Below are 21,010 nucleotides of genomic sequence, written 5' to 3' on the forward strand. Positions count from 1 at the left end.
TTCTGTTATTCTTTTTGGGGGGCTGCACTGTGCAGCATGTGGGATCTTAGTTTCCTGACCAGGGATCGAACCCATGCCCCCTGCGGTGGAAGCGCTGAGTCTTAACTGCAGGACGGCCAGGGAAGTCCCTGTCCGTTTGTTTTTAAGTATAACTGACCTACATCACTATGCTAGTTCCTGGTGCACAACATAGTGATTTGACATATCTATATGTTACAAAATGGTCATCACACCTGTGGCGTTTTAAAATGCCAGGTAAAGCCACGGGCATAGGACTGGTTCAATTTCCTATAGGCCCTAGCAGTACGTGACAGGGATAAGACATGTTCAGATGTAGAACCCACTTTTCCAACTTGACGGCAAAAGTTTATACTGTCTTATTCTTCATAGTCTTAGCTTTTTTGTGTATGTGATCATTTTCCCCTTCTCTGCCTATTGACATAGACCTCATTTGCTCACATATATGTATAAATGGGGCTTAAATTGCTTTAGGTAGAATCTTAAATTTTGCCCTTTCTGTTGTATTTAATTTCATTCTTAGAGTTCTTCATATACTCTTTCTTTCTCAAGTTGTCAGAATTGGTTTGTGAGTGAAGAAGAAAAATTTCTCCTCTCAACATTAATAAATGTTCTTGTTTCTCACAGGAGAAGTGAAAGGAGAATAAAGAGAAACATCGATGACAGCCATCTGGGAATTGATAGTTCAATTTTATTTATTTATTTATTTATATTTTTGGCTGTGTTGGGTCTTCGTTTCTGTGCGAGGGTTTTCTCTAGTTGCGGCGAGTGGGGGCTACTCTTCATTGCGGTGCGCGGGCCTCTCACCGTCATGGCCTCTCTTGTTGCGGAGCACAGGCTCCAGACACGCAGGTTCAGTAGTTGTGGTTCACGGGCCCAGTTGCTCCGTGGCATGTGGGATCTTCCCAGAACAGGGCTCGAACCCAGGTCGTCTGCATTGGCAGGCAGATTATCAACCACTGCGCCACCAGGGAAGCCCAATTTCAACTTTAATTAAACAGTTCCTTAAGATGTGATAACTGCCTGAAGCAGTGTTTTTTTTTTTTTTTTTTGCGGTACGCCGGCCCCTTACTGTTGTGGCCTCTCCCGTTGCAGAGCACAGGCTCCGCGTGCGCAGGCTCAGTGGCCATGGCTCACAGGCCCAGCTGCTCCGCGGCATGTGGCATCTTCCCGGACTGGGGCACGAACCCGTGTCCCCTGCATTGGCAGACGGCCTCTCAACCACTGTGCCACCAGGGAAGCCCTGAAGCAATGTTTTTTAAAATCGAAAGTAACTTTATTTTGATGAAAGCAGTATAGGCATTGTAGAAAATTAGAAAACACAGATACTTAAAATTTAGAGAACGAACACCATATTCTCACCACCCAAAGATTTTTCACTGGTAACATCTTTGGATATATTACTCTACCCTTATCTACACACACACACACACACACACACACACACACGCTCACACTCACACTCTCATATAAGTCAGTGAATCACTTCTAGAGCTCATATGCCCAGATCCTCTTCCCTTTAAATTCTGACAACTTATATGTAAGAATATATTATTGCTCTCTTGTGGTGTTTGGTTTGAGCATTTTCTAAATCATCCCATGTATTTGCTTAAATCAGCCCTTATTTTTTGTATTTCAGGGTGAGTGCACCTATTTCAGAGTGTGTTATAAACAGTTCTCAAGTGAAAAATTTTTGTTCATCAAAGTGTAAATGAATTTAGTTTTAAATCTCTAGTTAGGAAGTTAACTTTTATTCTATAAATTGTATTTGTGTTGACCTAAAAATACACTGTTCATAGCTTCTAGGTAAAAGTTTCTTTTTCAAAATGAAATCTGACTTTTTTGGATTCATTTTGTAATTATATCAATAAATTTAATGGTGGTTATTTTACTTTATTCGAGGTAATTCATGTAGTGGCTCTTAGTGGAATCTTTGGGAAGTGAACTGCCTCTCATTTAATAGGTTAATAATTAAGGGTATCTGGAAGTATCTGCCAGTATTTATGAGGAAGTTACCATCATGAAATATAAAACGTCGAATATATTTTATATCTTCCCTTTGCTTACATACTGTTTTCTTTTATTAACGTATACTTTTTAGAAATAATAAGCATATAAAAACTGCTTCAGTGACAAATTAATAGTATTTATAGAATTTAAAAAGAAGTTTCTCAGGAAAATGTTTAATATTTGTAGAAGAATCTTAGAATAAGCTTATTTGATGAGTGCTGTAAAAAGAATGCAGTTTTTACAAAAAGAAACCCTACTGAAGTTACAAAAGACCATTAAAAATGATCATTTTTACTTACCCCCTTACATTAGGTAAAAAGATTTGGGGCTTTTGGGACAATTGTAGAAATTTGACTGGTTTCTGTGGATTCGATGGTAATATTGTATCAGTATTCATTTCCTTGTTATGATGGTTGTATTGTAGTTATATAGGGGAATGTCCTTGTTTTTGGGAAATTGACACTGAAGTGTTAGGAGTAATGGGGTATTATGCTGGTAATTGACTCTCGATGGTTTTGGAAAAAAGTGTGTCGTTGCATGCACGTGTATGTTGGTGTAGGTGTTTAGAGACAGTATAAGACAGATGTAAGATGCTGACAGTTGGGGAGCGTGGGAGAAAAATATTTGGGAGTTCTTCATACTATTCTTGAAACTGTAAGTTTGAGATTATTTCAAGATTAAAAATTAAGATTTGATAGTTGGGGAAATGTCTTTAAAATATTCATAAAAGTTGCTATATTTATAGATATTTAGAACCACAAAGACTTTAGAGATCTACCCTCACTGCCATTATTTTATTTTATTTTGTTATTATTTTTTAAAATAAATTTATTTATTTTTGTCTGCATTGGGTCTTTGTTGCTGGGCGCGGGCTTTCTCTAGTTGGGGCGAGCGGGGGCTACTCTTTGTTGCAGTGCACGTGCTTCTCATTGCGGTGGCTTCTCTTGTTGTGGAGCATGGGCTCTAGGCGCGCAGGCTTCAGTAGTTGTAGTACGCGGACTCAGTAGTTGTGGCTCGCGGGCTCTAGAGTGCAGCCTCAATAGTTGTGGTGCAGGGGCTTAGTTGCTCCACGGCATGTGGGATCTTCCCGGACCAGGGCTCGAACCCGTGTTCCCTGCATTGGCAGCGGATTCTTAGCCACTGTGCCACCAGGGAAGTTCCTGCCATTATTTTATAAATGAGGCCTCAAGCGTATGGCAGATTAAACAGTATTTTAACATTGGCTTACCGAGGACCAATAAGCATGACTAGAATTTTCTTAAAGGGTCATGAGTAAGCCATAGTCTCTGAGTAAAGTTGGTAATTTTATTTTTGATAGGGCAGTCAGCAAATCTCATATCTGAGTACATGTGATAGAGCCATACTAATATTCAGAAGAAAAGAAAAACTTGAAAGAGCAGCCTTTGAAATGGGTTACATGTTCTAATGGCTGGTTGGTTTTTTAAAAATGGCAAGGTTGTAGAATCCTGTATCTTAAATTCCATTCAAGATGTCTATGGAATAATGAAGTAGTTCCAGCTAGTGGTGCCTGTTAGTGCTGTTTGAAGAATTTCAATGACATAATTAACCATTATGAATAATTCAGTGCAAAATAATAATTCTTGGTCCTTGTTTGTTTAAGGATCCCTATAACAATATGTCATGTCTGATTGAGCAACATAGTGTATATGTGAGGAGGAGCATTAAGAACTTAGACTTGGTTTTAAACAACAACAAAAAAACAAAAACAATGAAACAAGGAAACCTTGGGAAGTGTTGGATATATCTGTTACCTCCATGGTGGTGATGTTTTCACTGGTGTTCGTGTATGTCCAAACTCATCAAATTGTACACATTAAATACGTGAAGTTCTTTATATATATCAGTTATATCTCAATAAATTTATAAAAACACAAACAAGCAAACTACAAAAGTATGATCTTGTTGGTGAAGAAACTTGAAGTTCAGTGAGAAATAAGTTTTTTCCTCCCTAATAAGAAAACAGTAGTGAAACCAGTTTTTCCAGCAGGATATAAATAATGCAGCGAAGAATTTACTAGGATTCCTCTTAACGGTGTCTGTCTTAGAAAATTACTTCATTTGGGATCCATATTAGAAGACTTTATTTAGCTGAATAAAGTTCTTTTGACTTATTTTCATTATTTTAATTTGTATAGTATTTATTAGTAAATGAAATTCTAAAAGCTTAATTTGATGCACGTTTTACATTTGTATTATTTTGTGGGTTTACCAGCACTAGAAATTGGATCACTACTAATTTCAATCTGGTTTCATCTGAGTTAATTTTTTAAATTATGAAGAGAGGCTTAGCAAAACTAATTCATAGGTAAGTAAGATCACAATAAACATGTTTAACCACTTGACTCTGATAATGAGAATTTGCTTTATTTTTTAAAGTTAATTTGCAGTGTTGTTGGTGTCCTATTATTTCCTCCATCCCGGTGCTTTAGCGTATAACTTTTTTCTTTTTTGTGTAATTGGAGATGCCTCTTTATTGTCCTCTCTATACGTCCTGATAGATGGGCAGCATAACCACGGCAGGCATAGATTGTTGGTCACTGCTGCAGGAATGAGAAGGGAAAAAATGTGTGGTTTCCACCTCCTTTCTGACATTTTAGCAGAGTGTGTTGACTGTACTTGGCTTTGAGGTTTTTGGCAACAGGAAAATGGCAGAGGGAAGGGAATAAGCATATCAGTTTTGTTGATTCCTTCATTCTAGATCTCTTTGCATATGTTATATGTGGGGAGCCAGTACCTGTCTCAGTTATTCCATTTACTACACTGTACAATCTTGTACAAGTTATTAACCTTTCTAAACCTCAATTTCTTCATCTGTGAAATGGAGAAAATAAGAATCCTCACTTCATAGTGTTGGTTTGAGGATTAAATCGGATGTTTATGTAAAACAACTATAGCAATATCTAGCACATGGTAAGAGCTCCGTGTTTATTATTGTCTTTGACCATACTTATTTGGAATTATTTTGCAGAGGAACTAGGAAAAATTGAAGTGCTGTTGATGTTCAGGTAACAGAAATCGCTCATTAAACTTGAGGAATAAAATGCTGTTTGTATAATATGTAAGCAGATAGGAAGAAAATTATTTTTTAATATTGATATTTGTTTTGTTTTAATAGGTATCAACAGATGCTGCATACAAACTTGGTCTACCTTGCTACAATAGCAGATTCTAATCAAAACATGCAGTCTCTTTTACCAGCAGTAAGTACCTTTAAAATAGTGTGAAGTAGATAATTTTTATAGAGTTCTTTACAGAATAACACATTTTTGTTTGGTGATTCTGAGTTTTGTTTAGCAAATCCTGCCCTCTTCTGAGAACATGAAGATATTCTCCTATATGATCTACAAGCTTTATTATTTTGCCTTCATATTTAATTTGAATTAATTCACCTGGAATTGATTCCCTGACTGAAGAAGTTATATCCATCCATCTATTCACTAACCCACCTATTTATTTATTTATTTATTTAAATGTGTAATTGCACAAATTATTTAGGAACAAATCTGTAATATTTTAAAGCAGATCCCCAGCCATCATATATGTAATTTAATATGCATCTCTGGCAGATAAGGACTATTATCCCACACCACAAAATTAACCAGAATCTCTTAATGTCTTATAATACCCAGGATGTTTTCAGTTTTCACCAATTATCTAAAAAACTCGAATGTTTTAATGATTGTTTGCCGCAGAATCCAAACAAGGTCCACCTGTTGCATTCGTTGATCTGTGTCTTAAGTTTTTTTTAATCTGTATCAGTTTATATTTTTTATTCTCCATTTATTTGCTGAAGAAACTGGGTCACATATTTTGCAGAACTTCTCACATTTTGGATTTGGCTGATTGTATCCTCGTGGTTCTTTAACGTGTTCCTCCATCTCATCTCTGTTTCCTCTAAACTGATAATTTATAGATTGAGAGGCTCCATTAGAATTAGGTTTAGTTTTATGTTATTTCATTGGTGGCCCCGTGTTTGTGTTGCCTGTTGTATCTCGTTAGCAGGGACATATTTTGTTGTCCCATTTTTAGTGATGTCCGGATTGATCAGTGCACACAGTTGGTACTGGTCTGATCAGTCCATTATAAAGTTCCCCATCTACCTTTCAGTTAGTGGTTTTAGCAGTCATTGGTGCTTGTTGACCAGGTTCGTTGTTTCATTTTAGGATCTAAGAACAATGAGTTTCTAACTTTACAGTTCCTCCTGCAATGTACTTCTTTTAAAAAGGAAAATTTCCTTTAATCAAATATTTGGTTATCCTGAAATAGAGAGTTCTATAGGAAAGTCATGATAAAGGCTTGATTCTATTCCTTTATCAATTTTCGGAATAACCAGTTGGTCTCTAGCAACCTGCAAAAGATGACCAAGGATTTTGTCTTTCTTTTATTATCTGAACTTACACATTTTTATATTTTTAATGTGTTTAAATCCATTGAGTCATTCTTTGTGATACTCAAGTTTTCTCACCTGTGGTCAGTGGGTACCCCTTCATTTGGCTCCTGTGTCCTTCTGACATGATTTCGGTATTGTATAGCTTCTTCGCTTCAGAATTTGTGAGAGAGATCAGACTGATTATGTTTTCTGCCCCAGAACTATTCTGCCCCAACTATTTTTCCAACCAGCCTTTTTCCTATGGGAATTGGTATTTAGAAACCACAATTTGGATTGTGGTTTGGGCATTCATTATTACTGAGTTTTCATTTTTTCTTGGCATTTTCAGCAGACAGAGGTAGTAAACACGCTTTTTAAAAAGAAAGAAAATATTAAATTAGTGATATTGCCGGATTTGATTTTATTTGATTTTATGTATTAGTATCTCTTCTGTCTTACTCTAAAAATCTTGATACCTCAATGACATTATTATAGTCACTTGTTTGCTTTATACTACTATATATGTAACATAATTTCAATATAACAATACCAAGATTGCCGCTAACAATAATATGCTTGTCCTTAGATATATCTCACTAGGCATATATAATGAATAAATTTAGTTTTGAATCTGAAAGAATGTTAATGTGATTTTTTTTGCCATGGATTTCATTATCAGCTAGTATGAGCAATAGATTTGATTTCATTGGTTTCCAGGTAGATAATTCTCTCCCAGCATTATCTGTTAGAAAAATAAAACAAAATATCTTTTCTCTATTTTGTCATGCCAGTTGATATTATATATCAAGTGTCCATATATGTGCGGGTCTGTGTCTAATCTCTCTATTCTGTTCCATTGGCCAGTTTTTATAAATTCCACTATCTTGTCACAGTTGTCATAGTCCAGTAAGTCTTGATGTATGTTAGAGAAGTTCTTTACTTATTCCTTATATTCCTTATTTTTTTCAAGAATATCTTGTGTACTGATCCTTTGCATTGCCATATACACTTAAACATCAGCATGTCCAACATAATCCACTTGTGATTTTCATTAAGGTGAACTTGACTATAAATCAATTTGGGGAGAATTGATGTCTCTACAATACTGAGTCTTTCAAATCATGATCATTGCATGTATTTTGATTTATTTAGTCCTTTACTATCTGTCAATAAAGTTTTGTGATTTTCCTGAAAAGGAAATTTACACATCTCTCTCCTGCAGAGAGATTTACACATCTCTCTGGATTTATTGCTAAGTACCTCGTATTTTTGAGGCACTTTGAAATGGAATCGTTGTTTTTTAAGTTTTATTTTGTAACTGTGATTACAGTTTACATAGAAACTCAATTGATTTTGAATCTCACAGCCTTGTTCAACTCTTCTAACAATTTTTCTGAAGATACTTCCAGTTTTCTATATTCACGAACATATTTGTGAATAATGAGTTTTGTTTTTTCTTGCCAATCCTTACACCTTTTATTTCTTTCTCTTGCCTTACTTCTCTGGCTAGGACCTCCAGTACATTCCTGAATAGAAGTGGTGATAGAGGACATCTTAATCTTGTTCCTGATCACAAAGGGAAAGCTTTCACTGTTTGACCATTATGTATGATGCTTGCTGTAGGTTTTTTTGTGGATACCTTTTACCAGATTGAGGAAATTCCCTTTCGTTTCTGTTGTGCTAATAGTTTATATATTGAATGGATGTTAAATTTTATTAAATACTTTTATTACATCTAATGAGGTGATCATAGTTTTTTCTTTAATCTGTTAATGTGGTGAATTACATTGATTTACTTCTCAATGCTCAGTCAGTCTTGGATTTTTGTAATTAACCTACTTTTTCATGACCCACTTGGTCATGGTCTTTTTAAAAAAATTGCTGTATTCAGTTTGTTAAATTTTTGATCAAGATTTTTATGGCTGTTCATGAGTGTCATTGATTTTTAATTTTCTTTTCTTATAATGCCTTTGTCTGTTTTTTATTTTGAGGTTATGCTGGCTTCATAAAATGACCTGCAGAATTTTCCCACTTTGTCTTATCTGGAAGAATTTGCAGAGTATAACCATTTCCTAAATGATTGGTGTAATTCTTTAGAAAAGCCATTTGGATCTGAAATTTTCTTTGTGAGGCTTTTATTTACTGACTCAATTTCTTTATGGTTATAGGACAGTTTATACATTTCTATATCTTATGAGGTAGCTATTTTGGTAAATTGTGCTTTTTAACATTTTATCCAGATTTTCAAATTTATTGACATAAAGTTTGTGAAATAATCTCTTTTTTCTAACGTCTGTGGGATCTGTAGTGATAGTTTATTTTATTCTTAATGTGGTTTATTTGTGTCTCCTTGTTAAAAAATTTTTTTGATCACTGTTGCCAAGTATTTATTGTATTTTCTTCTTTTAAAGCGTCAGTTTTTGACTTTGATCTTTCCCTGTTGCAGCATTTCTCAAACTTTTTGTTCACAGAACCCCATTATATTATACTTAAACATTACTGAGCGCTCTGAGGAGTTTCATGTCGGTTATATACACTGATATTATTGATTATATTTTACTTATTATGCTAATATTCATTTAAAATGAACAACAGTAAACCCATTGCGTGTTAATATAAATAACATTCTTTAAAGGAAAAATAACTGTATCTTTGAAAAAAAATTTAGTGAGTTAAATGACACTTTAATAATTTTGCAAATTTCTTTTAACTGGCTTAATAGGAAACATCTGTATGCTCATATCTACTTCTGGATTCAGTCTAGCACATGTTTTGGTTGAAGTAGAAGAAAATCCAGTCTCACACAGATGTGGAATTTGAAAAGGGAAGAATATTTTTAGCCTTTTTAGGTTGTGGAAAATCTGTGATAGTATAGCAGATCTCAGCAAGTGTTTTTTAAAGGTTAGTTGCAGTATGGAATCTGAAATTATATCAGTACATTTTTCTTATTCTGGTACATTAAAGTTCATTGGTCTGTTTTGCATTCTGTATGGATCTTTTACTCATGTGTGATTTCATAACATCATGCTTTGGTCATTTGGAAAATAATAAGTTCACTTAGTTATGCACCTTTTCCAAATACTGATATATTTCATTATATGATACCAAAAAATTGGTGATTTTTTGAAATCACCACCAATCTAATCAGAAAGGTCTCTTAAGTACTGGGATGTTGTCAAGCTCAAGACAGTAAATATAAGTTTGCCAAATTCCCAATTCTTCCTTGAGAAGTCAAATTTGATCATTCGCAGAAAATGCCATCAGTTGTTTTCCAGGCTCATGGTGTTCAGTTTTGAGGAAATGTCTGCCAAATACCCAAGCCTGGATAAGTATAATTTGTGTAGATATTGTTCTTTTGTTTGTTTGTTTTTTGCGGTACGCGGGCCTCTCACTGCTGTGGCCTCTCCCGTTGCGGAGCACAGGCTCCGGACGCGCAGGCTCAGCGGCCATGGCTCACGGGCCCAGCCGCTCCGCGGCATGTGGGATCTTCCCGGACCGGGGCACGAACCCGTGTCCCCTGCATCGGCAGGTGGACTCTCAACCACTGTTCCACCAGGGAAGCCCTAGATATTGTTCTTTTAAGTAAAATTGGTGTTCCATGAAAACAGTGCCTAAATCAGCAAGCAGCACAATCACAAAGTGTTTTCATTTTACTTTGATTTGCAGCAGATATGTTTATTATTTTCACATTTTGTCACATAGAATATTTAACTGACACGGAGAATTTAATAAATGAATAATTTTTACTGCTCCGTCAAGGACTTTCTTAAGTGAAAATGACTTTTTCTTTCTTTAACTGCTAGTCTGGGGCAGTCAATAGTACGATGATTTACAGTAGAGTTTGATACCTTGATATATGCCAAGGCTCCATCAGTGACATCCACTTTTGCTTTTGCACCATGATGTTGTAGATATCAACATAGCAAACATCATCTTAGTATTATTATGGAAATAGTTTTGACCTTTTAGACCTTTTAGATTCCCTAAAAGAATCTTGAGAAGCAGAGTTTGTGACCATTACTCTTTTGTATGTTTTTGGATATGATTAATTTCTGATCTCATCTTTATTATTTCATTTTATTTTCCTTCAGTGTATTTTGCTGTCCTTTTTCTGAGTTTTAAGATGAATGCCTTCTTCATCAGTTTTAATCCTTCCATACTAATACATGCATTTGAAGGGTGTAAATTTCTGTCTAATTAGTTCTGTTATGTAGTATATTCATATTTATTCAGTTTCAAATATTTTATAATTTCCATTGTTATTTCTTCTTTTTACATAGGTTGATAAATATATTAGTTTGCAAACATAGGGAGATTTTATTGTTTTCTTTTTCTTAATCATTTCTGACTTCATTGCATCGTGGGTAGGTAACACTTTGTATGATTTCAGTTCTTGGGAATTCTTTGAGATTTGTTTTACAATCCAGCATATGGTCAGTTTTTACAAATGTTCCATGTATTCTTTAGCCCCTGAGTGCAGAGTCCTGTATATGTTCACTAGTTCAAGAGTGTTAATCTTGTTTGAATCTTCTGCATAGCCTTACTGAATTTTTTTTTAACTTTGTGATGTTTCATTTGTGTGTTTGTTCTGTCAGTTACTGAGAGGTGTATGTTTAAAATGTCCAAGTATAGTTGTGGATTGACTGTTTTTCCTTGTAACTCTTTTCGAGTTTATTACATTTTGAGGCACTGTAGTGGATGCATGTATGTTTAGAAATGTTATAGCTTTCTGGTTCTTTGTAACATGTCATTATGAAGTATCCCTCCTTATCTCTAATTATGCTTTTGGTATTAATGTCTACTTGTCTGGTTTTTGTGTAGCTGAGTCAGCTTTCTTTAGCATTTGCATGGTGTATCCACCTTTCCATTTCTTTGTGTTAGAGATATGTGTCTTATGAACAGCATGTTGTTTTTTTAAAAAAAAATCCAATCCAGCAATCTTTGTTATTTACTTGAAACATCAAATCCATTTACAGTGAATGTAATTGCTTATATATCTTAATTTAAACCTGCCATCATAGAATGCACTTTATTTTTGTCTCATCTGTTTATATTCCTTTTTTTCTGTTCTTTTTGTCTTGATAATTATTTAAAAGAATTTTTTTCCCCACTAGTTTGGAAATTATATACTTACATACTTATTTTAGAGGTTACTATATAGTTAACAATTCAAGGACCCTCAGATACTTTATTTCAATTCATTCCCTCAATGACTTATCCATTGTGTTACACATTTTAAATCTGTGGATGTTTACTCACAAGTGATTTTTACTTTTTTTTAAAGTTAGTCTTCATTAGATGATTATCATTGTTACCATTTTTGATGCTTTTCATTCCTCCCTTCATTTACAACCTTTTCTCTCAGATCATTTCTTTTTTCCTCCCTAGAGAACATATTTCAGTATTTCCTTTTAGCATTGGTTTGGTGGTGACAGATACCTTCAGGTCTTTTTTTGTTTGTTTTTGTTTTTTTGGTGATCTAAAAATGCCTTTTCACTATCATTCTTAAAAGATGTTTTTGCCAGGGACAGGTTTTAGGTTGGCATGTGAGCACATTAAATTAATCATTCTACTGTTGTCTGGCTTTTATCTATTGACAGTTGAATGTCAGTGTAAACGTTACTATTTTGAAGGCAGTTTGACTATTTTCTTTGACTGTGTTGAAGATTTTTTGCTTTGTCTAGAGTTTTTTGCAGTTTTACTATGATCTCTCTAGGTGTGCGTTTCTTTTTATTTATCCTGCTTGGTGTTTGTTGAGATTTCTGAAATCTGTGGATTGATATCAGTTTTGGAAGATTCTCAACTGGCTTTCTATATTGGCTAACATGCCCACAGCAAATGTAGCCCCCAAGTTTGGGCCCATGTCTCTAGAATTTTTTTCTTCTGGATCTTGGCCTGTTCATTTCTAACTACTTTGCTCTTCCATATCTTTAAACATATTTTAAAAGTATTTTCTTCAGCTTTTTTTGTTGTCCGCAGTGGAGGGTTTGAATGACCTAGTTTGCTGTTAACCTGTGATTCCTTAGTATTGGAATAGAATTCTGTTTTGCTATCCATAGAATATTAGTTATTTTTAAGGCTTCTTAGATATGACTGTTTCACTGGAGAGAGAACAAACACTTGCAGAAGGACTACTAAGTATTGGGTCCTTTCAGTACTTTATTTCATCCTTAGAATTTTTTAAGATATTAGTCCCATTCTATGGTTGAGGAAACTGAGTCTCAGGGTGATTAATGCATCTAGGGACTTGTAGTTGCTAAGTGGTAGCATGGCATTTGAACCCAGGCCTTACTGAAAGCAGTTCATGCATTATGATACCAAGTCATGTTGCTACTAGGATGGAATAGAAATTAAATCTGACCCATTTGCTCTTAAGTTTGTGTATCAGGGTAGGACGTGGCTAGATTTTTCAAGAGCTTGAATCTAAATTTTACAACCTGCAGTGTCCTGATTGTTCTACTGTGTTGTTATGGAAATGAATGCCTTGATCATTTTTGTTTCTTTCTTGTCTATCATTATTCCTGTACTCAGGTGTTAAGTTTAAAAAATAAAGTTAAATGAATGAGTCTGCTTATAGTTTGGGGACTATACTATAGATTTAAGAGGCAGGTTAAGAACTTAGCTTATTAGTGGGAAGCAGCCGCATAGCACGGGGAGATCAGCTTGGTGCTTTGTGACCACCTAGAGGGGTGGGATAGGGAGGGTGGGAGGGAGAAGCAAGAGGGAGGGGATATGGGGATATATGTATACTTATAGCTGATTCACTTTGTTATACAGCAGAAACTAACACACCATTGTAAAGCAATTATACTCCAATAAAGATGTTAAAAAAAAAGAATTTAGCTTATTATCACCATGGTGACCTATAACTCAGTGATTCTTTTTTTTTTTTTGCGGCACGTGGGCCTCTCACCACCGCGGCCCCTCCCGTTGCGGAGCACAGGCTCCGGACGCGCAGGCCCAGCGACCATGGCCCACGGGCCCAGCCGCTCCGAGGCATGTGGGATCCTCTCGGACCAGGGCACGAACCCGTGTCCCCTGCATTGGCAGGCAGACTCTCAACCACTGCGCCACCTGGGAAACCCTCTTTTTTTTTTTTTTCGCCTGTTCTAGTACATCTGAAAGATGTGACACATTGTGAACATGTTCTCATCAAAAGAGTAACGCATTGCGCAGGGGTTCTCAAGTCAGGGCACTGAGTGTGAAGAGGGGAACTGAGTGTGAAGAGGGGACGTTCTCCTCCAGATAGTCTTAGAGTCTCGTGGGTGGTTGGGGAATGAGGGTAGTTTGCAGAGTGTTCTCAGGTGATTCTGTTAACCCTTCCGTATCCCTTCTACCCAACCAATTGAGAGTCTCTATGTGACTTATAGTACTGTGCAATTCTGGATTTTGTCAGTTTGTCTTGATTTGAAATATTGTCTTCATAATATATGGAAATGTCTTAAAGTCTTAAGCATTACAGTTTCTCAGATATGTCCCATATTCTCTCCAGCTTTTATGCAGAACACAAAAATGTTGGGTCATACCACACATCTTGAGATTTAGTTACTCATTTCTCTTGCCCTTCCTCAAGGAGGTAGTAATTATTGAGAAGCCAGTGTGGTAAAATTTAGCTTCCCATAGATATTCATTAAGGTACTGCAAAATCTCTAACTCAGAATTTACTATTCCATTCTCATCTGTTGCTAAGTTATACACTGTTACTGAATTTTTTTTCATTTGTTTTTTATAGAGTTTACATTTTTCCCTACCAATCAAATAGGACAGTAAAAATTATTATTATTTATATTCAGGGAAAGTATTATGTTATTTTACCGTCACCTGGTTAAGAACCATTACAAAGGAAAGACACACATTTCATTACAAACCTACCATTGTTTCAGATTCATTTAACACAGTTACTATTTTACATCATATTTTACTAAAGAATATAGTTATTGCCATTTGTGTATTTTGAAATAAAATTTTTCCTTCTTAATATTGGTCAAAGTTTTATTTAAAATGTGTAATCAGGGCTTCCCTGGTGGCGCAGTGGTTGGGAGTCCGCCTGCCAATGCAGGGGACACGGGTTCGTGCCCCGGTCCGGGAGGATCCCACATGCCACGGAGCGGCTGGGCCCATGAGCCATGGCCGCTGAGCCTGCACGTCCGGAGCCTGTGCTCCGCAACGGGAGAGGCCACAACAGTGAGAGGCCCGTGTACCGCAAAAATAAATAAATAAATAAATAAAATATGTGATCACATTTTCATTTTAAAAAATGGGTATTTTGAAGGTTAGGTTGCTTGGGAAGCTAAGTTAACAAAGGAAGAGGGGTTTTAGAAAGCCTAGAAATAAATAGATCCTCATAGTAGGGGTAACAACAGAGAGTTGGACCAATAATAAAAGCGGGGCTAAAGAGGGGGAAAATCAGCAAGAAGGAAAGCAGTTGGATTAGAAATGAAATAGGAAGAAAGGTGAATTTGAGAAAACTAGAATAGTAGAATACATACTACCAATCTGCCAAAAGGGATAAAATATACTACTTACTAACTGTAGTTTGAGAAATTTTGACCCTGAAAAAGGACTGTATGTTTTAGGGTGATTTTACTGAAGTTTTCCAGAACGGCGTTTTTCACTTTATTTAACTGGTTAGTAATGTGCTCATGATTATACGTATGCTCAACTTTTACGTTTTTTAATGTCCTCCCAAAAGAGGAATTATATATTTATAGTAATATTTCATGTATCTGGAACAAGACCAGATCTAGCAAACTTCTCCTATTTGAAAGAAAGTCAAGAATTAAAAAACCAGGAATAAATGGAAAAAGACCTAAAAGGAGAAAAACAATTTATAAAGCCAGTGTACTAACACTTAGGCATTTTGCTTCTTAGTTTGGGCCCTGGGTATTCTTTTCTTGTTTCAAAGGCATTGTAAGTTTGTAACAGAAGCTATTCTTAGTCTTACACATATTTGAACAAGTTTGCTTTTTCAATTTTAAGCCCATAGCCAAAAAGCAGCAAATCACACATCAGAACTTGGAGAGTGTATTCCATAGGCAGGCATACTTACAAGCAGTGTACCTGACAGCTGAGGTGGCATTGAAAGAGACCAAATATTTGTACAAAACTGACGTAATTCAAAATTTACACTATTCTGACTCCATTTAGTAGAGGTATATAGGGTCCTATCTACCTTGGTAACTGTTGGAGGCATGATTAGAATGTTGGTTTTCAGAGTTGGTATACTTTCTGAAACAACATAAACTATTGACATAATTATTTTCATTATATGAACTAGGAACAATTTTGCCAGTAGAAAATATGACTATATTATGTGTATGTAAGTCCTTCCTACAAATGTACTTTGAAGAAATTGCATTTCTAAGTTTTAGGCTAATATTAGTTATTGTTAGTTTATTTTTGTCATCTGCTAGTATTATGAAGTAGTAAGCACCATTGATTTAAGAAAGAATTATGAGAGAACAATTTTAAAAAAAAAGCTTTTATCCATTGATTTAATTTTTCTTTGGGAAAAACTTGGGGGAGAAAATAGTCTTTTTATTGTGGTAGTTCATTTTGAAGGCATACAGTCTAGAAATATTTCTACAGAATTAAAAGTTTTAGAACTGGAAGGAGCTTGGATAATCACATAGTCTAGTGTTTCTTTACCTTGGCTGCACATTTTGAAAGCTTTTCAGGTGATTCTATTGTGTAACTAGGAATTGAGGATTTTATATTGCTACGCATTTTAAATGGAATATCCAGTGATGTTTGAGGATATGCAAAACTTTGGAAAAATATGATTCCTATTTCTGTAGTATCACCTTCATTTGATGTGTACCATGGCCATTTTTACAGTATGAGAAAGATAATACTTATTCTGTAATGCTGTTAAATGAAGGATTAATTCAGACAATTCATGGTGTCCAGTATATAGGAGGTACTCAGTAAATATTGATGGTGATGAAGATGAAGGTAGTACGCAATTGGAATGTGTAAATGGAAAGAGAAGTCAGATTAAGGAGAATTTGAAAGAAGATTAGCAGGTTTCAGTTACTGAATACATATGCAGGATAAGGAAGGAGTTTGGAGACTCGAGTGACATTAATGCCATTCCCTAAGATTGAGTATGTATGCATTTAATTTTCTTTTGTCAGTATGGAAGAAGGCAAAGCATATATTTGTAGAATCAAGTTTTTTTTTTTTAACATCTTTATTGGAGTATAATTGCTTTACAATGGTGTGTTAGTTTCTGCTGTATAACAAAGTGAATCAGCTATATGTATACATATATCCTCATATCCCCTCCCTCTTGCGTCTCCCTCCCACCCTCCCTATCCCACCCCTCTAGGTGGACACAAAGCACCAAGCTGATCTCCCTGTGCTATGCAGCTGCTTCCCACAAGCTATCTATTTAACATTTGGTAGTGTATATATGTCCGTGCCACTCTCTTACTTCGTCCCATCTTACCCTTCCCCCTCCCCGTGTCCTCAAGTCCATTCTCTACATCTGCGTCTTTGTTCCTGTCCTGCCTGAGTGTTCTTCAGAACCGTTTTTTTTGGTAAGATTCCATGTATATGTGTTAGCATACGGTATTTGTTTTTCTCTTTCTCACTTACTTGACTCTGTATGACAGTCTCTAAGTCCATCCACCTCACTACAAATAAACTCAGTTTCATTTCTTTTTATGGTATGCATTTAATTTTAAAAGAAGGCTGAAAGTTGATTGGAATTACTTGTCTTGCTTTTCACTTAATTCATTATGAGCATTGTTTAAAGAAATCTCTAATTTAATCAGATACACTTGAATTTTAAAAGTATTAAAGATCATTTTTGTTTAATAGGTGTTCTGTCCAAAAAATAAAAGTCTTAACTATTAATGAAAATTGGTTAGAGGGAGTAGCCTTACATTTTATATATTTTTTATTTCCTAAATTTCATTTTTTGGTGATACCACACTTGATGTTTTGAGTTAGCATTGGGCACTTGATCAGCCTTTCCTTACACAAGTGTCAGTAAAAACGATAATATATTTGTCTTCAGGTTCAGTGACTGTGCTGGCAGAGCATCCATCTGTTAAAGTATTTCACTGACTAAAATTTGATATTATAGGATTTACTGTTTACAGGTGTGATCCAAGTGAAGTGAAGGAACACGTGGGAACACGTGGTTAGCGTTGTGGAACATTTTAAAGAGTAGCAGAGTTTATTTCATTTATAAATTTTAACTTAATTTTTAGCACAGGTAATACTTTGATGTGGTTAGAACATTAAAAACTACAAAAAGTCATACAGAAGCCTACTCCCACCTCTGTCTTATACCTGCTTTTTATGCAAATAAAAGCCAATGTAAATACATACTTTCCCCTTCTTTTCTAGGCAGGTAGAACCTTGCTTGCCATACACACTGTTCTGTACCTTGTCTTTTTATTACAGTTTTTTTAATGAAAGGGTTTAAGTTCTTATTTAGAATTATAGAAAGAACTTTTCTTCAATATTGTCATCATTTTCAGCATGTCTTAAGTGTTTGATGAACATGATCATATTTATTTGGTCAGTGTGATAATGTTGAAACTTGTATTCTTTAACTTCTGTGATAGTTTTCTTTTTTACCTTTCTAGCTGCTCGGCTCCCTATGTTTTACCTGCCTATCAAATGTTGATGATCTGTACTTGAACAACTTTTTACTATACACACTCTTCCTGGGAGATTTCACCCACACTCCTGGTTTTTTATATTCTTGACTTGATGTTCCCCTCCATATTCTTGGCTCCCAAATATGTATCTTCTTGCCCAAGTGTGCCCCATGAATGTAGCTTCCACTTGACATAACCAGTTTGATTATTTTACAGGCCTCTCCACACAATGTAGGCAAAAGTCATCCGTCTCAGTTCCCCCTCTGTTCCCTGCTGTTAAAGGAAAAAAAAGTGCACAGCCATTTTGCTATTTCCTATCTCAAGTGAGTAGTGTGAACACTGAGTTCTTTTAGTCAGAAGCATAGTGATCATCTCAGACTACTCCCCTTTCTTTCACCAGCCACAGCTGTCTTCTTTCTCTTCTACCTAATAAAGTGCTGCAAAATAAAAGGTGTCTAATTAAGACATTTTGGTATTAAAAACAGAAGCAAGACTACAGGTGAAATGGTCTTTTGAAATGTGTATTTTATATGCCAAAAAGTTCTATAAATGATATTAAAGACAGCAGATAGTAATTCTATAGTACACTTAAATGCTATTTTAGAATTATGTATATTTAAAGTACATCTGAAACATAGAAGTAATTAGTTCTGTTGAGGATTAGGGAAGGTTTCATAAAGGAGATAACCCTGTATTTCGTAGAGAATTGATTTATGGGGACACATTTCTCTACATTAATGTATGATAGGGAGCATTTTGCCAACATTGTTGCCTATCTTGTCTTTTTAGAATCCTAGGAAAAATCATGTTAACTATTTGCTGGATAGCATATATAAAATTCAGAAGACTGTCTGAGTCCAAATATGTAAAGAAATTGGATATATCTTACTGCGAGAAATACAAATGTGTGTGTAATTTTCTTGCAGAACTATATTAGTGAATGAAGCTTATAAATGTACTAGAGAACCTAAAGGTTGTCCCTTTGTTATTAATTGAAAATAATGTATCTAGCTCACCTCTATAAAGAGCGGAATTTGTTTGCCATATAGCTAAGAAAGTAAAGAACCTAAATGTTGGAAATTAAGTAATTTATTCTTATTTGCACAGAATAAGTACAGAAAAGTATTTGTACAGGGTTGTTTAAGCATTATTTTTATTGGCAAAATAATGAAACAATATAAGGAAAAACTGTCAGTAGTGAGGATGGGTTAAAAACTGTTATATCTTATTCAGTTGAGTTCTGTACTTTTGCATGAGATTGAATTATATGCTGATACAGGATAATACCTACAGTAGAATTAATAACAGGATAGTGTGACCCTACTTTTAAAAACTAAATATATGTTTATATATATGAATTTTGAAAAAGATTCTGGAGATGTGCATACCAAGCTTTTAGCAATGGTTCCCGTGTGTATTGTTTCTATTTTTATAATGATTACACATTATTTTTGTAATTTAGCCAGACTGGTATAGATACAAAAACAATATTTAAAAAATTCAAGATCAAGCAAATATATATTTCTTCATTTTTTTAAAAAAAATGTATTTATTTATTAGTTTTGGTTGTGCTGGGTCTTCATTGCTGCACACAGGCATTCTCTAGTTGCAGTGAGCAGGGGTTACTCTTTGTTGCGGTGTGTGGGCTTCTCATTGCAGTGGCTTCTCTTGTTGTGGAGCACGGGCTCTAGGTGCGCAGGCTTCAGTAGTTGTGGCTCGTGGGCTCTAGAACACAGGCTCAGTAGTTGCGGCGCATGGGCTTAGTTGCTCCGCAGCATGTGAGATCTTCCCGGTGCAGGGCTTGAACCTGTGTCCCCTGCATTGGCACTGCGCCACCAGGGAAGTCCCAAGCCAAATATATATTTCTTAATGGGTGGTATTATTACAACTTTAAGAAAGGCTTAGGGCTTCCCTGGTGGCGCAGTGGTTGAGAGTCCGCCTGCCGATGCAGGGGACACGGGTTCGTGCCCCGGTCCGGGAAGACCCCACATGCCGCGGAGCAGCTGGGCCCGTGAGCCATGGCCGCTGAGCCTGCGCGTCCGGAGCCTGTGCTCCGCAATGGGAGAGACCACAACAGTGAGAGACCGAAAAAAAAAAGAGAAAGGCTTAGGGTCCTATCTCCCAGTGTTTCCGGAGTAGATTAGTTTATTTATTTTTTTCTTTTCTTTTGAAAGAATACTCTAGAGAAATCTTCTGGTCTGTGAAGAAAAAGACATTTACTTTTTGTTCTTTAGATTATATGGTTCTGGAGTGATTGTTTAGTGGTTAACATCATCAGGGTCTGGAAGACTTGGTTTTTCAGAGCTGAGACAAAGTGTAATGTTGGATTTGTTATGGTAAAAATGTTTGCTGTTTCATAAAGTTGAATTTAGTGGGGAACCTAGTACAAAACTGGGGAGAGTATTTTTAGTAGGTCAGTCATTCTGGGGCCTAAGCCTTTAGGACAGTTGAAGAATCAAAATGCTGTGAAAATAACTGGGAGATATTATTAGTTATGAAAGTTAAACTGATCACATTTTACAATAGGACTGAATATTAGCTATCTTTTTTGGAACAAGGTGCCATATGACAATTTATGAGATTGTTAAATTGAAGAAATCAATTGGTGAGGTCAAAAGCCAGCATAAATTCAAGGCTACCCATGGTGGCATCCTGAAATTTCTTGTAGGCACGAATGAGGAATCGAGGAGACCTTCCTAAACTGTTTCAGATATGTGTAAAATTCATTTTGGGGAGACTGATTTTAGGACTAGGAAGTAAGGCAAATATGATACAGATGGGGCTTTTGGATCCAGTCTTGGTTGACTAATCAAGAGTCTTGTGTGTGTATAGGGATCATCTCTTTATCAACTTTTGGAAGTATTTTATCTGTGTATATGTATCTATATATGTAAAATATGTATAGCCTGTTTTGAATAATTTATTTTTAAATCTCCTATTTCTACATGTCACTTTAGTGCCTCCTTTGGGGAACTAT

General features: G+C 35.6%; 1 protein-coding gene across 2 annotated transcripts in view; it reads left to right on the forward strand.

Moving 5' to 3' along the window:
• SS18 (SS18 subunit of BAF chromatin remodeling complex) overlaps positions 1–21,010 on the forward strand; it is a 76,384-nt gene that overhangs the window by 6,680 nt on the left and 48,694 nt on the right. For both annotated transcript variants that reach the window (XM_029216798.1, XM_029216797.1), the window contains exon 3: positions 5,165–5,249. In XM_029216798.1, the coding sequence (XP_029072631.1) occupies positions 5,165–5,249 (85 nt within the window). The remainder of the gene's footprint in view (positions 1–5,164; positions 5,250–21,010) is intronic.

The sequence above is a fragment of the Monodon monoceros genome, unplaced genomic scaffold, assembly GCF_005190385.1.
Source record: "Monodon monoceros isolate NGI ecotype Baffin Bay Population unplaced genomic scaffold, NGI_Narwhal_1 Super_Scaffold_1, whole genome shotgun sequence".
NCBI classification, from domain to species: Eukaryota; Metazoa; Chordata; class Mammalia; order Artiodactyla; family Monodontidae; genus Monodon; species Monodon monoceros.